Source organism: Akebia trifoliata, chromosome 12, assembly GCF_017979445.1.
Source record: "Akebia trifoliata isolate Shusen 1 chromosome 12, ASM1797944v1, whole genome shotgun sequence".
NCBI classification, from domain to species: Eukaryota; Viridiplantae; Streptophyta; class Magnoliopsida; order Ranunculales; family Lardizabalaceae; genus Akebia; species Akebia trifoliata.
In genome coordinates this window covers 35630131-35645770 of record NC_141386.1, presented here as the reverse complement: position 1 = coordinate 35645770, position 15640 = coordinate 35630131, and the positions used below count along the sequence as shown (strand labels likewise).

At 32.2% G+C, this 15640-nt stretch overlaps 1 protein-coding gene across 4 annotated transcripts; it reads left to right on the top strand.

The window, feature by feature from the left end:
* The first annotated feature begins 10530 nt into the window (after positions 1-10530).
* On the top strand, positions 10531-15382 carry LOC147389923 (spermine synthase-like). Of its 4 annotated transcripts, none has more exons than XM_086418850.1 (12): positions 10697-10939; positions 11000-11054; positions 11472-11692; positions 11798-11836; positions 12354-12430; positions 12550-12672; positions 12860-12964; positions 13077-13149; positions 13314-13385; positions 13904-14099; positions 14664-14793; positions 15047-15382. In XM_086418850.1, exons 3-12 carry the CDS (start codon positions 11503-11505, stop codon positions 15128-15130), a joined length of 1089 nt encoding a protein of 362 aa, XP_086274976.1. In that variant the 5' UTR covers positions 10697-10939; positions 11000-11054; positions 11472-11502; the 3' UTR covers positions 15131-15382. The 4 variants fall into 4 exon arrangements, 3 of the variants coding, with proteins under 3 accessions (XP_086274974.1, XP_086274976.1, XP_086274975.1); XM_086418849.1 differs by having other exon boundaries at positions 10698-10941; positions 11000-11059; XR_015170711.1 differs by lacking the exons at positions 10697-10939; positions 11000-11054 and adding an exon at positions 10531-10690 and having other exon boundaries at positions 14696-14793.
* The last annotated feature ends 258 nt before the right edge of the window (positions 15383-15640 follow it).

Genomic DNA, 15640 nt, shown 5'->3' with positions numbered 1-15640 from the left:
AACTAAAAAAAAAAAGAAAAAATCATCCCAAAAAGTCTTTTTTTTTCCTAGTTCAAGATTCTGATTTGATCGTGGATAGGTTATGGTGTTGGTCCTACCTAAGAGGAATTTGAAGGTTGTCCAACCACCTTTCCAATGATTAAGTTTGAATCTTGAATGAGGAAAAAAATGATATTTTGGCCTAAATTTTTCTAATTCAAGATGCCGGAAGGGTTGTGGCGTTGATTACGCCTAAGAGGAATTTGAAGGTTGTCCAGCCAATGATCAAGTTTGAATCTTGAAATAGAAAAAAATGATATGTTTTTTTCGTTGAAAATTACTTATTTTTTCTGATTCAACATTCTGACTTGATTGTCAGAGAGTTTGTTGCGTTGGTTCTGTCAAAAAGGAGTGAGAAGAAGGCTATTCAACAACCCAATGTTGATCTTGAGGCGTGTGTTTGAGTAAACACTGGCAATTGGGATATGAATCCCATCCAAATAACTAAAGCTCATTATAAGAAAAATCTAATTTGATAGCTGTAAGCCATTAATCAAGTAAATATCTGGGGATTGGTTCAATCAAAAAGATGAGAAAACATTCATGTGAAAGACTGCCACGTGGACGTGGTAAAATAAAGAATGTGAAGTAAACATCAATTACTATTAGAAGTTACAACAAAGAAAGTGTACGTACCATGGTCAAAAAGTGCCACCTCGCTCTGTCTTCATCTTTTGGTGCCTGGCCTCAACTCATACGAACCTGACGTCCAGGTACTATCTATAGTTTCTTCTTTATTAAAGTTGGGAAACTCTCATAAATGATTGAGTACTAACCTGATAAAGGGTTAAAATTAGTGTCCATTGGTGTTGGATACAAAACACCAAACACAATAGAAATGAGAGTCGTGATAACGGGACTCTCCCAAGTGGCATATCCAAAATACTCTCTCAATGTGACAAGTGCTAGAATCATAGATTTTACATTCAAAGATGCACATATGCACATCCAATAAATTTGTACAATTGTTTATTTCGAGAAAAAAAGATTTATGACTCTATCACATGCTACATGAGAGAGTATTTTGAATATGTCAGAGAGCAAAAAAAATCATTACTTTTATTAAAATGTTTAGAGTCGTGATAATCTGATTACCCCATGTGACATACTCAATTGATTGTCTAACATGATAAGTTTGAGAATGATAGATTTGTGTTACTTGAGATACATGATTCTTTTGAGATACACTTTTTTATGGGAAAATGCAGTTGTGTATTTTGAGGAATGCAGATTTATGACTTCCAAACTTGTTACGTTTAAGTAGTCGATTGAGTTTGTCACATGGTTTAGTCAGATTATCACGATTCATGTTTATTTATTTTAATGAGGTGAAGTCATGATAATCTCATTCCCCCATGTGGCATACTCAAAATACTCTCCGGATGTGACACATGCTATGATCATAGATTGTTTTGCCTTGTGATACACATCTTCACATCCTCATAAATATGTGCAATTATGTGTCTCAAGGCAAAAAAGATTAGTGGAGCCAATAAAAATCATTACTCTTCTCTTTATTTATTGTAGGGTGAAGACTCAATCACATGCTTTATAAGTAATATTAAACATAGTATAATGTATTGTGACCAACACGATTAATATTATTCCACCATTATATTGAAAATCTAAAAATCATGATGGATTTCTTTTTCACAATCAAGCTCAAAATAATATAAATAGATAAATAAATATTACAAGAAAAGATCTTGACATTGCATCCTTGAAAAGAGATATATTTCATAAAAATTGAGTTTTTGTCATTAATTCAATGCTCAAAAATCTCTTTTTAGTAATATTTTTTTTTTCATTTGTTCCATTTTTAAAACATGTTTGTGCAAAAAAAAAATAATAATAATAAAGAAAGAAAGTAAAGCAAAAAAAGTCTACAAGAAAGCAAAAGTGGCATAATCATAATGATGATGGACAATTTTGTGTCCAGCATCGCTAAATATTAGAATCCTTGTGTAGATTATTTAGAAAGAAAGTGAACCCATCCTATATAGTAACTGGAGAGTATTTTTTATCTTTTAAAAATAATTAATTTTTTTTAATGGAGGATCAAGTTGACAAGATAAAAGTTTGAGATAGTATTTGTTGCTTTAAAAAAAGAAGAAAATGGAAATCATATTTGGTTTGGAAATTGGAATCTGTCCATTAAAAGACACTTTGTCAAGTAAATTTATATTTCTATATGTGTTTCAGTTTCACAAGCAACAAGAAACTGTAATGTTGGAAAGTGATACAAATAGTTGAAGTGACAGAGATGTAGACAAAACAAATTTAATGGAGGGTGATTCTCTCAAATCTTCTAAATCAACCAAGTGGAGACCAAAACCCTAATAAATGTTGGTTGGAATCCAAAAAGGTCAAATGGGGTACCCAATCAAAGAAGACCACAAGCAAGGAAGCTCAAGTGTCAATTGATCGTTCAGTAGTCGATTTCCAGTTGAACAATCCACACTAAGGATTAGGTTATCCTTGTTTCTTAAGGATTGGGATTTCGATTTTCTCTCTTTACATTTTAAATTGTAATTCTAGGTATTTGTATTAGTGCTGACAATTGGTCGGATAATACCTGTATACCCGACTCATCCAACCCAAATAAATCAGATGGTACAAGATCATTTTACCTGATCAAGAATTATTTTTAGATTACTCGATACCCATTAGTCCAAAAGTTTTGTAAGGTCGGGTATGAATATATGTCATATCTTACCCGACTACCCAAAGGCAAAATTATAATTTCATATTCTATATGTAACTAATTATAATTTTTATTATATAATTTTAGTTATTCAAGTTTAAAAAATTAGATGAGAGAGTAAAAATTTGGGTTTACCAAGAATCAGGTATGGTTATCCACTTAAAACTTAGGTAACACTTTGGATTTGGGTATTACCCTAAAATTCGGGTAAGAAATTGATTATGTGTGTGTTTCAATTCAAGTACGGAGTCGGTAGAGGCCTTACCCAACCTATTTCCAGCACTAATTGGAATGGTACTTTGAGACTTTCAAACATTTTCAAAGATAGGTCTAGGAATTCAATATAGGGCTCCAATTTGTGAAAAATTTCTGAATAAATAAAAGATTTATATGAAAGAAAAAAATTGATCTATTGCAAGCAGGTTTCATCATGATAGAGATTTTGTATTTTGTATTGGTCTCTCTTGCATTTTATGAAATGGGATGCGTGATAATAAATTGTTATGTGAAAGTATAATAAGAGTAAGAATTAAATCACACACATATAAATTACGATGATTTACGTGGTTCAAAAATTGTCTTTGTCTACGTAAGATAGGGTGATCAATTCACTATCAACGATAAAGATTGGTTACAAGCTCTCAAATCTTTCAATTCTATCAGTACCATAAACCTCACAGAGAAAACAAAATAAAATTCTCACATAAAATCCTACTCTGATTTAAAAATAAAATAAAATAAAATAAAAAAAATCTATTTTCTTGATTTAACCCTGTAAAGCCCAACTTAGGAATATTAGATAGCTATCGACTAACATTATAAATGTGTAATTGACATGTAAGCATATTAAAACTGAGTGAGACACAAGGACACACCATACCTTGTCGGAGAACGATTTTGATCGTATTAGGTCTTTACATTCTTTGCACAAATTTGGTTCAGAACTCTTTTTCTGTTAAACACCACTCAAAATAAATTTTCTCGAAACTCTTTCGGGTGGAATCTACCACCAAATATGAAGAATTATATTTTGTACTAATTTAAATTACACTATCAATTATTTTAATAATTATTTACAATTTTTGTTGTTGAAATTACATGCATTGAATATATAAGTCCAATTATTGGTAGATAGGTCCCATGTCTATTAAAGGTTTATATTATTTTTTTCTTTAAAAATTAAAAATTATTTATATTTTATTTCAATTAAACTCCCACAAAATTTATTTAATGAGAATCTTTTAGAATTATTATCAGACAAAAACACTTTACATTTTATATTTAATTTTAATATGATTAACGTTGGAGTGACCTCAAAGGGGGGAGGGAGACCTAGACATGGTGGCACGCGTATGTCGTAGATGCATTTTACTCGTATCTTCCCCCATGTGTCTCTCGCTGAGGTTACTCTAGAACGATTCTTTTAATATTACTTTACAAGAAAGGATGCCATAAATACTATATCAAATTAAATGAGTTAAAAAAAATGTAAGCTATCCAATAAATACTTGATACGTAAGGGGTTGGAGTGTGTCCCACTCATTTGAGTCCCAAAAATGTGTCACGTTGTTATCATGGTTATCTTTTTCAGTTGGATATATATAATAATAATTTTTAAATATCTTTTATACAGTAAAAGTGTACAATAGGAAGGAAGTTATAGGGATTAAACACTTTTTTAAGACACTTGTCATCTTATGTATCGTTGTTGATGGACAATGATTTTAGAGAAAATAGACAGTGGAGGATTGGGACTTGGGAGAACAGTGGGTCCCAGAGTCTCTTGATGTCGTAAAAGCTACACGTGATGACCTGTGGAGTATTTATTTTGGTAGGGACGACATACTCCTTACTTTATATGCCATTATACGACTGCAACGTGGTGAACGTGACTCGTAAAAGATATTGATCCCATATGCCCGTAAGTCAGATTGCAAAACAAACTTCCAATACTTCAACATCTAACTATTGGTTACAAATTTCAATATATACTTTAGGATTCTGTGTCTAGAAAAAGTAGAAGCTCAGAATCTGAAAAACTGCAGGAGAATCTTGTATGTCATAGAAATTGATGAAGAAATAATAGAGAGAGATTGAATTGATTTTGTCGTTTAATCGAATTATTAAGAAGAATGAGGAGTGTAATCGTCATTTATTTTGACATGTTTTTTGATGTTAACTTCTCATTGTGGCTCTCGTGAGAAAGCAATCTCAATAAGATTTTAAAAAAAAATGTAATTTTAGACTTTCTGTAAAAATTATTGAAATATAAGTCATTACTAACAAATGTCATTTTCTGATTCAAAGACAAAAAGATCACTCAAAGAAGTCGTGATAAACATATCCTTAACAAATAGAAGTGTCACTTTGTCTTTGGTGGTGCAAAAGAATTTTAATTTCTTAAGAGATGTATCTTGCCAGCTTTGCACTCGAGACTCCATCCTAAAATGCATTTTGATTTTGTCTTCCATCTACACCGCATCTGAGATCAACTCTAAATTCGAGTCGATTTATATATATATATATATATAGATATTTCATTTATTAAAAAAAGTAGCTACAAAATCAATTGTGTGATTATGTTCATAAATATTTAAAAAAACACATGAATAATTCAATCATTTTAATAAAATATATAGTTATATTTAATATTTTTCTCAGAAATATAGCTGATTCAATAAGGCAAAATACTAACCCCCCCCCCCCCCCCCGGTTACACCTAATTTTTGAAGTTTACCAAATCGACTCAAATATCGATGGATCATCAAGCTCAAAAGATTTTGCCACATGGCAAGAAAGGAGGTGTAGAGTTATAACAGTTCTTAACTGCAGTAGTAATGGATCTTCAATACTAGACTTACCCAAAAAAAATATTTGTACTTTAATATAAAAGAAATAAAAAATATAATATACATCTCAACATGACCCATGGTTTTTAAATTCGTCCGAAACTGAGATGTATCGTCCGAGTTAACTTGGTATCGGAGTTAAACAAGACCAACTCACAAAGTCATTTTTTTTACCGAGTTTTATGTCTCACATTCTATTTTTTGAGTTATCTCACGAGACGTTTCAAACGTATCGGAAAACTCGTCCGAGACGACTCAGTATCGAAGTTGAACGAGACGAGACGCAATACTGAATTTAAAAACCATGACATGACCCCGTATCTTACTTTATCTTTATGTAGAAAATTTCATAAAAGAAGCACTTTAGTTATTGTTAATTTAAATTTATATATATTAAAAAAAAAAAAGAGAGGAGAGAAAGAGTTGTAGTAGCCCCCTTTCACCGCGCAAGGCTTCACTTGTCCAAAGCTTATCTTTCTATTAAATTTTGTAAATAATATATTTGTTTATTATAATTTTATTTTAAAAAATCTCCATGCTTCAACCACAAACCCAAAACATATCTTTAAATGTATATTTATACTAAAATATCTGAAACAATTTATTTGTTTATAATTATTATATGATATTAAAAAGATCACATCACATATGGCTTCACCTACTCGAATCATATCTTCATGCGATTGTAAAATAAATTTGAAGAATTAAAAGAAGAAGAAGAAGGCGACGACTAAGAGATAACAATTCAACAAGATGATCAAAACATAGACAAGTGCGAGCCGTACCTTCACTTGGAGTTAGTGATTCCTCACATCTTTGGAGATTGGATACCTCTACTGATGTGAGTGATTTTGATTGGTTGACTGTTTGTTTGTTTGTGTGATTCTCATATTATTAATAATTAGAGTGATGTCTGATCATTTGCGTAGTTGATTGATTTTCTATCTTTGAATTATTATATATATAATTGAGTGTTTTTTATTATTATTTATTTATGCATTTCCGGTTGCATTTAATTTGATACTTTTTGTAATCTATACAAAGACATCATGGACAACAGTTTTAAAATCAATAAAATGTTTAAATCTATTCAAAGATTTATTATGGTATTAGAACATTGGTTTGTATAGATCACGGGTTCGAATCTCTTCACCATTATGGACGAGGGTGAGGGTGTGGGTGAGGGGGAGTGCTGAGTATATATTTTCCTCCACTCTCAAGTGAGTTATAACCTAATTAAGTCCCATGACCCTCTTATATACATAGTTCTCACACTCTCCAACAAATTGATTGATTGGAGTAATTGGTTTGTTAATAACATTAGATTAGATTTTGAAAACTTTTCTATTTCAAATAAGAAGTTTAAGTTCTCAAGCTAGTTGTATGTATAACTATATATGAAGACTTGGAAAATTTTGTATCATACTAGTAGTACCATAGCTATATATTGCTATCATCCTATATTTTTAATTTCTTTGTAGTGGACTAAATCTGTTTGAGTCCAAATTGTACTCTATCAAGTAATTGGAGAAGTGTTGTATTTTCTAAATCCTTCCATACTCCTCCAACAAAGGGCAAAGGCTGTATATATTGTAATCTAATTTTTTTTCCCATCTATTTGAAGAAATATAAATAATTTTGAGAATCATGAAAGGATTTATAAAATCCTATAACATCCTACAATAGTTGAGTCCGTGAACTTTAGTAGCTAGTTATACTCCAAATAATTGGCATCAATCATTGAAGATTTAGGAAAATGAATTCCCAGACCTTCCTGATGTAAAATCCACGAGATTGCCCCGATAAGATGAACGTTCGGATTCAACTTCTAGAACAACGACAGCACACACTTCACATGACAAGTACTAAATTGTAACATTACCAAACAACACATAATCTAACAATTAGATGAACTGTCGACATTACAACCAAATGATGACATGTGGCCACCATATGCAAAAGAGCTTTCACAAAGCATTAAAAGGCCATGCATTGTAAATTCTAGATATGATGTAAAGGGCGAAACATGATGGACCTAGATGCTCAAAAACTAGATCAACATAAATGACAAATTAAAGCAAATGTATGTAACATTATTCCAAGAAATCTTGTAATTTTGTACAAATTTTTATTAAATCATTGGAGTGAAATCTAGGATCAACGAACTGTAGATTGTTAAGTGGAATCCATCATAAGAGTTTATGCAAGAAGATTACAGCTTAAAATCACAGAAATCCGGGATCCACTGCACATAAACCTCGTATTGAATGGCATTCCAAATTTACAAAACTACTCTTGCTATACTTGATGTGGCACACATTAAAGAGTCTGTGAGCAAACAATACTCCATAACCTTAATATCATGAGTATCTGCTATGGTAAAATTTAAAGAGATCTAGAACATTCTATACCTATCTTCAAAAAATATAATGAATATAATTATTTATAGACTTCAATAGAGAATCCTTCCCTTTTATAAAAAGAATAGAAATTCTCATTTGTAATAATCCCAATTGAAATCACTGAACCAAGTTCATAAGAACGTGCATTCTTCATCCAACCCTCCCCTACTCTTAAAAGTAAACGCCAGATCTCTTTATGATCGCCTTTTTTTTACCTTTCAGGAAAAAAAAAATCTCTCTCTCTCTCTCTCTCCTCTCTCTCTCTCTCTCTCTATATATATATATATATATTATATATATATATATATATATAAAATCAAAAATCATATATAAAAAAATTATCATTCAGTTTTGCAAAGAAATTATTGTGTGAATCTCCATCTGAGGAGGAATGGAGGATGGTGAGACACAAGTCTAAAGTACAACCATTTTGTGAGTTGAGAACCCATACAATGTCCCATTTCTATCGATAGGAACGGTGGTGCCTGTGTGGCATGATTTTATTAGGAAAGAAATGCATTCAGTTGCGTGAACAACTTCGATAGGAGTCCGAGCTATTTTAAACACCACTTAAAACGTGCCATATAGACACCTTTCCTATTTTATAGGTACAGGACACTGTATTGGATCTTGAGTGTTGTATTAGAAATGAGTTGTGCTGGAGTAATTGAAATGTACATCGATTCTAACATTCTAATTTGGTAGTGCACACATAACTATAGATGCTTTTCATCCAGTTACTAGTGAAAAGCATCTAAGTTATGTGTGCACTACCAAATTAGAATGTTAGAATCGATGTACATTTCAATTACTCCAGCACAACTCATTTCTAATACAACACTCAAGATCCAATACAGTGTCCTGTACCTATAAAATAGGAAAGGTGTCTATATGGCACGTTTTAAGTGGTGTTTAAAATAGCTCGGACTCCTGGATGAAAAGCATCTATGGTTATGTGTGTACCACCACATTAGAATGTACAATTGATGTACATTTTAATGTTATTTCAATATTATCCATTAGAAATTTAGGGGTTTTCTTAACGTGTGCCATAAGGGCATAGTAACAAAGTTTGGATTCGATAATTATTTGGCGAGAATTGAAATTTTTTTGAGATTATACAAAATATTTTATTGGATTTATTATCAAAACCTTACCATCTTTTTTCTCTTTTCAAATCTTATTTTCTTCTTGATGTTTGAATGTTGAAAAAACTAAAATTTTGGAAGTGAAAGGTAAAAATGCTACCATATTCCATAATTACTTGGGGGATCATCGATTAATTACTTAATTTGTCAAATTAATCGGCTTACTCTTAATTTGGAGAATTTTACGAATTTTTTGAAAAATTTAGAGAATTTTGTGACTATACGTAAGGGCACACAATGCATTTAAAACACCTTGAAAATAAGAATCTAAGGGTATTTTTGATATGAAAATTTACTTTTAGGCTATTTGAGGAAGTAAAATGAGTTCTAAAAGGTATTTAATGGAGTGATTGTTTGCTTACGTCACCATTTTAAGATGTGACAACGTAAGTAATAAGAAGGAAATACCAACACTGTTTTGACATGAGACGTGGATGATGTAAATAATAAGAAGGAGATTTCTCTCTCTTACCCGCACATCCACTCTCAAAAAATCTTTATTTTTAGATTTCAAATCTTAAAAAATATTATAAGATGCATATAAATTATCACATTGAGAATCGAACACTACAACCTTCTAGATTTCGTGAAAAATCTCATGATAAAAGAAACAAAGTTTTTTGAACTTGATAAATGGTGTTGAAAATGAATGGTTACCGAATATCCAAGTTTAAAATTCAAAAACAATAGTAAAATATAATTTTTTAATTTTTTTTTTTAATTCATAGAATTTCGTTCTCAACAACACTTTTGTACTGAATCATATTTTTAAATGTGACAAGATGATGTTCCGAGGAAGATAAATTCAGGAATCATCTCAGTGGGGAGCACAAATGGACATACCTTGACATGGAGGTGCGTGCATGCAGGTAGATGCGTTTTGCTTGTGAGCAAACTTGCTGCTGCATTGTGAGCGTTACTCGTATTTAATGCATTTCAAGTGTGTCCACGTTGACAAGACCCGAAATTTATTACGAGAGTACGTATAGCTCTCTGTACAATACTACAAATGAGTTATGTATCATTTTAAGAAAAAGTGAAATCCTTTCCTTACTCACACAGTAAGATCTTGAGCCTTACTGGGGTAGTTTTTCTAAAATGGATTACCACATCAGTAATCCAACACCACCACAGCCATCTAAGTTTACTCGAAAAACTCAGATAAAAAAATAAAAAAAATCTTTTGATATAGTTCCAATGTTTTGAAAATGTCGGCTTTTTTTTTTTTTTTTTTTTTCCTTACAAAATTCATGGAATTTCATCCCCTACAACCTGAAGCATCAGATCATGGTTTTTGGATGCAAAGAGGTGGACCCAAGGACCCCTAGTGAGTAAGGGAGAAATCCTTACTAATTTAGTAAGTCTAGGGGAACTGAAAGAAAAAACTATTAGTGGTGATGCGGACTAAATATAGCAAAAGCAGACTTTGCCCGCACCAGTAATTCAATATTTGATTCCACCCGAATCAGCAAAGACTCCAAGTCGAAGAAGCCGAAGCGACGAGAAAAAAAGAGAGAAAAAGAAAGAGAGTCTTCAAATACACAAAAGGTCTGCATTTTTTTTACTCTCGCTGTGATAGCCATTAAAACCAGTCAAAAAAGCTCCATTTTTTTTTTCATCTCTATCTCTATGTTTATCGTCGACTCTCAGCCAAGAAAAAAAAATCTTTTTTTTTTTCTTTGAAGAGCAGAACTTCAAAGATTTTGACTGAGTTCTCTTCTTTTATCACTTGAAGCCCTAGGTGGTATCTTTTTTTGCAGAAATCAGTGTGGTTTTATAAAACTCTCTCTCTCTCTCTCTCTCTCTCTCTCTCTCTCTCTCTCTCTCTCTCTCTTTCTCTCTCTCTCTCTATCTCTCCTCTATATCTGAACAAAGTGCAGAAGCTTTGAAGATCATGAATTCGAGATTTTGAGTGAGGTTCTCTGATTTTCTGACGGTTGAGTTTTATGAAAAGTGGACTGTCTCTATGATTGTCTTCAGTTTAAATCAGTTTCTGTTGTTTTTTTAGAGGAGTTTTTTCTCAATTAAATTAAAAAGAAGGATTTTGTTAGCTATAGTGCTCTACTTGCATATATTTAGATTGAGATTATTACCTTATCTAATAAAGATTAGATTTTTTATGTGTTAGGGGAAGATTTCATTTAAAATGTGGATTTCTTTCCTTCTTATTTTTCTTATACTTAAGTGGCGAAAAAGGTTAAGGGCCCGTTTGGGTACCTTTTTTTTTTGCGACAATAACATATTTTTAAGATATTTTCATGCAAAAAATATTTTTTGGGGGATATTTTATATACAAGATTCTATTTTTAAAATATATTTTGGTGATCAGAGACTGGAGACTGCTAAGAAACAAAGAATCTATGGAGGAAGGCGCAGGAAATGGTTTGGAACACCAGAAGATTATGGATGGGAAGGAGATTAAACAGAATAGTACAGTGAAGAATATCCCTCATTGTTGCATTAAGGCAATGGCTTCGGCCCCTGAATTGGATGCAAAGTGCCATTCAACAGTTGTTTCTGGGTGGTTCTCGGAACCTCGGTCGCGCTCTGGTCATTATCTATTATAGCTCCCATCTTTCATATTTTGATAATTATTGGTTCTTTGGTTACTAGTTCATATTATTGACTGATTTTGTTTAATTTTGGTTTTTACAGATGGGACTAACATGTATTTTAACAACCCAATGTGGCCTGGTACGTGTTATTGTTATTATTATTATTATGTTGTAAATCTAGTTTAAGAAAATTTCCTCTTATATGTGTTGTGGTGAATCTAAATTCTCTTAATTTTAGAGGTGTTTAATTTTGATTTTGATATTACATAGTTATGATTCCCCCACACCATACCAAGGATATGTATTCACATGTTATCTACGAATCATTTCTTTTTTATATCGGTTCCACTGTCTTCATTTTGTGGTATTGTTTAGTTTTCTACATGTGAAATAATTACAATTCCACCATCCCCTCGATTAGGGGAAGATTGAAAGATGAAAGTGGAAACTTCTCTACTTGATTTAAAGAGATTATTTGGTTATAGATTTTGATTCGATGAAGGATTTGTATTGTTGACCACCTCAATGTTTGGGATGAGGCATGGATGTTAATGTTAACATGAATTAATGTTTTGTATATATATATTTTTTCATTTGGTAGAACTGTTTTTGCGAGTTATGTTCATGGCTAATGCCTTTTGAGTGGTCATTTGTAGGGGAAACACATTCTCTAAAAGTAGAGAAGATTTTATTCAAGGAAAAGTCAGAGTACCAAGAGATTTTGGTTTTCGAGGTTCATCGATCTCTATTTTATATACTGGACTGTCCAATTAGAACTTATTTTGCTTTGTCAATCACTCCTTTTGTAGTTCCCCTCTTTTTAGCGGCTAATACTGATTTCTTTATCCGCAGTCTTCAACATATGGAAAAGTACTTCTGCTTGATGGTATTATTCAGTTGACAGAGAAAGATGAATGTGCATATCAAGAGATGATAACTCATCTTCCACTTTGTTCGATTCCATCCCCCAAAACTGTAATTTTACCAATTTTTTAGCATTATTTTTCCCCCTAGAAATTAATGTTTGGTGTAGAATATGAATTTTTGTTAGCTATCTTATCTTCTCTATTCTATTAAATTCCACATTTAAATGAATTCTACTATGCCTTCAATCAAGGAATATCTCATCATAATCAAATTGGTAAAAATGCTTAAAATGCAGGTTCTGGTTGTCGGTGGTGGTGATGGTGGGGTTCTGAGGGAAATATCTCGTCATAGCTCTGTAGAGCGTATTGATATCTGTGAGATCGATAAGAAGGTTATAGATGTAAGTAATGGTGCGGCTTGCAACTTCATAATTTGAACACGTTGTCATTATATTCTTTAAGTTCTTTTGTTACATTATTCTTTAACTAGTCTGTATAATTTTCATATGATAGGTGTCTAAGAAGTTCTTTCCTGATTTATCTATTGGTTTTGAGGATCCTCGTGTGCGACTTCACATTGGTGATGGTATGCTAGATCAATTAAAACTTTTTTTTTTTTTTTTTTTTGTTCTTCTTGGCTCAACTAACCGTTTAATTTTTTGGGTGATTGGCACTGTTGAATCTTTTTTTTTTTCCAGAATATTTTGACTGTTTTGCTATACTTGCTGATCATATTTATGGCTTTGGCAGCTGTGGAATTTCTAAGGGATGCACCAGAAGGGTTGTATGATGCAATTATTGTGGATTCATCAGATCCTGTTGGTAAGCTACAAATTCTTTCTAATCTGTTTCAATTTTTATGAGGTGGTGATGTTCTTGTTGATGGTGATGGTTATGATGATGATGGGTATCATGTCGAATGAGTAGGCTGGAAGTATTTGCTGTTGACGTTGCATTTATAAGAAATTTTATTGCAGAAACTGTTGAAGATTTTCATCATTCGTAGTCTTACTGCTGCTTGACAGTTAAAACTGTACAATATACTTTTCAAGCATATATATAAGCAGGAAACACATGAGAGGTAACTCTCATGGTGCTGTCAGGGATGAATTCAAAGAAAGACTTCATTCCTCCATGAAATGGTGGACAATTATTCTTCTTTTTCAATTATTTGAATAGTTACTTTCGTTCTTATTATAGTCTAAATGAGGCCCGGGATTTGATAAATCTGTTGCTGAACTTTTATGCTCCCAAGAACTTACGATTATTACACAAGTTTTTAGTTATAAAAAGAAACTGAAACTGAAACTAAACAAGGGTGAGATTGTTTCCTGATTCAGGTCCTGCTCAAGAACTTGTTAAAAGGCCATTTTTCGAGACAATAGCTAGGGCATTAAGGCCAGGTGGTGTACTTTGTAACATGGCTGAAAGTATGTGGCTCCATACACATCTTATCGAAGAAATGATCTCTGTTTGCCACAAAACGTTCAAGGGTTCTGTTCATTATGCTTGGACGAATGTTCCTACATATCCTAGGTAATGATGTATTTGTTTACAAAAAACTTTTCTTATTTTGTCTATGTTGTATGAACCTCTTGTTCACATTAAGTGGGTCTTTTTCTTCCCACTGAAACGTGGAGGATCTGTTAGAGCTAATGATCTCTCAATTAGTTCTGTTCCGATCTTTTTTTTTTTTTTTTCCTATTTAAATGTAGTGCTGAATTTTATACAGAAATCATAGTTTTTACTACATTAAAATATTCGAACTGCTTAATTTATATCCTTTCTCGTAATAGGATTTGGGTTTTGTTTTTTTTTCGGTTGGGTAATGTCAAATCTAAATCTTTTCCCTGTGAATTAAATTTTTTATGTTGGCCAATTTTTTTTTTTTTGTTGATAAATATCATAAAATCACTGGAAAAATATAAGTAAACCCATAGAAAGCTTGGAATTTTGGTCAAAATATGAAAATTACTGGTTAGATATAGATTTAATATTTGGTTCCTTCATCAACTAAAAATAAAAAGAATATTTTTATTGATTCTAAATTGTATGAAGAACTGTAAATCAAGTCTGATGGTTTACTTTTTGGTTATGCAGTGGTGTGATCGGTTTTCTAATATGCTCTACAGATGGGCCACCTGTTGATTTCTTGAATCCCATTAATCCTATTGAGAAGGTAGAAGGAGCTGTCAAGTTCCGTAGGGAACTCAGGTTCTACAACTCAGAGGTATTACTTTAATTTCTTCTCATTTAGCCAATATTGATTCCCAATGCCTCATTTCTTTTCACGTCATCGTGGACACGAGAGTGTATGATCTCTGGTTATTGGACTACATATTGGTGCTGGACTTGAGTGGTGGGTTCAGTAAATCACTGTCCAATAGAGAGTGGGCTCACACTAAATCATTCCAATATTGATTGTTTAATTTTAACATATCGAGGACGAAATTGAATTGAATGTTTCCTTGTCTAATTGACAGGTTCATGCTGCTGCCTTTGCCTTGCCATCATTCTTGAGGAGGGAGGTCAGCATTCTTCGTGATTCTCCAACCTCAGTGCAATGAATCTATGTTCATTTGCTAATTTGTTTGCACGTCATTTGCGATTGTTATTTATGATAAATGGAAATACTTTCATATCAGGAAATAGATCCAATATAATTCCTGATTAGGTTTATACTTCAATGGCAATTCAATGTATTGTTATGTACTCTGCTATGCAGGCCTAGTATGGAGTTTTATTCTCTATTATGTAATCAGAGTGCTCGAAATAAATGCAGACATGATATATTACCTTGCCCTCTGTGAAGTGGATAATTTTGTGTTGTGGTATTTGGTCGGGCTAACTCGATTTCTTATATGCCATCCAAAGCCAGTCTTGTTTAATATTCTTAAATCTTAATCTCGACACAATTAGATGATTCCATTTTATGTTATTTTTTTATTGGCCCCACCAAATCAATGTTTGATGCCATATTTGTATACCTTGTTTATGATGTCATGTACTTCATCGTCGTAAAAATTGTCCCAAGTCCAACTGCATAGGATCAGCTATCTATGATCATCTTGTTTCCA

What these genes read in the sequence shown, in the direction of transcription:
- LOC147389923 (XM_086418848.1), top strand. Translation starts at nt 11,503, where the DNA reads ATGGAGGAAGGCGCAGGAAATGGTTTGGAACACCAGAAGATTATGGAT. An exon ending in TAACAACCCAATGTGGCCTG is followed by an intron (nt 11,837 to 12,353) that starts GTACGTGTTATT and finishes GGTCATTTGTAG; the next exon opens with GGGAAACACATTCTCTAAAA. An exon ending in GCGACTTCACATTGGTGATG is followed by an intron (nt 13,150 to 13,313) that starts GTATGCTAGATC and finishes TGGCTTTGGCAG; the next exon opens with CTGTGGAATTTCTAAGGGAT.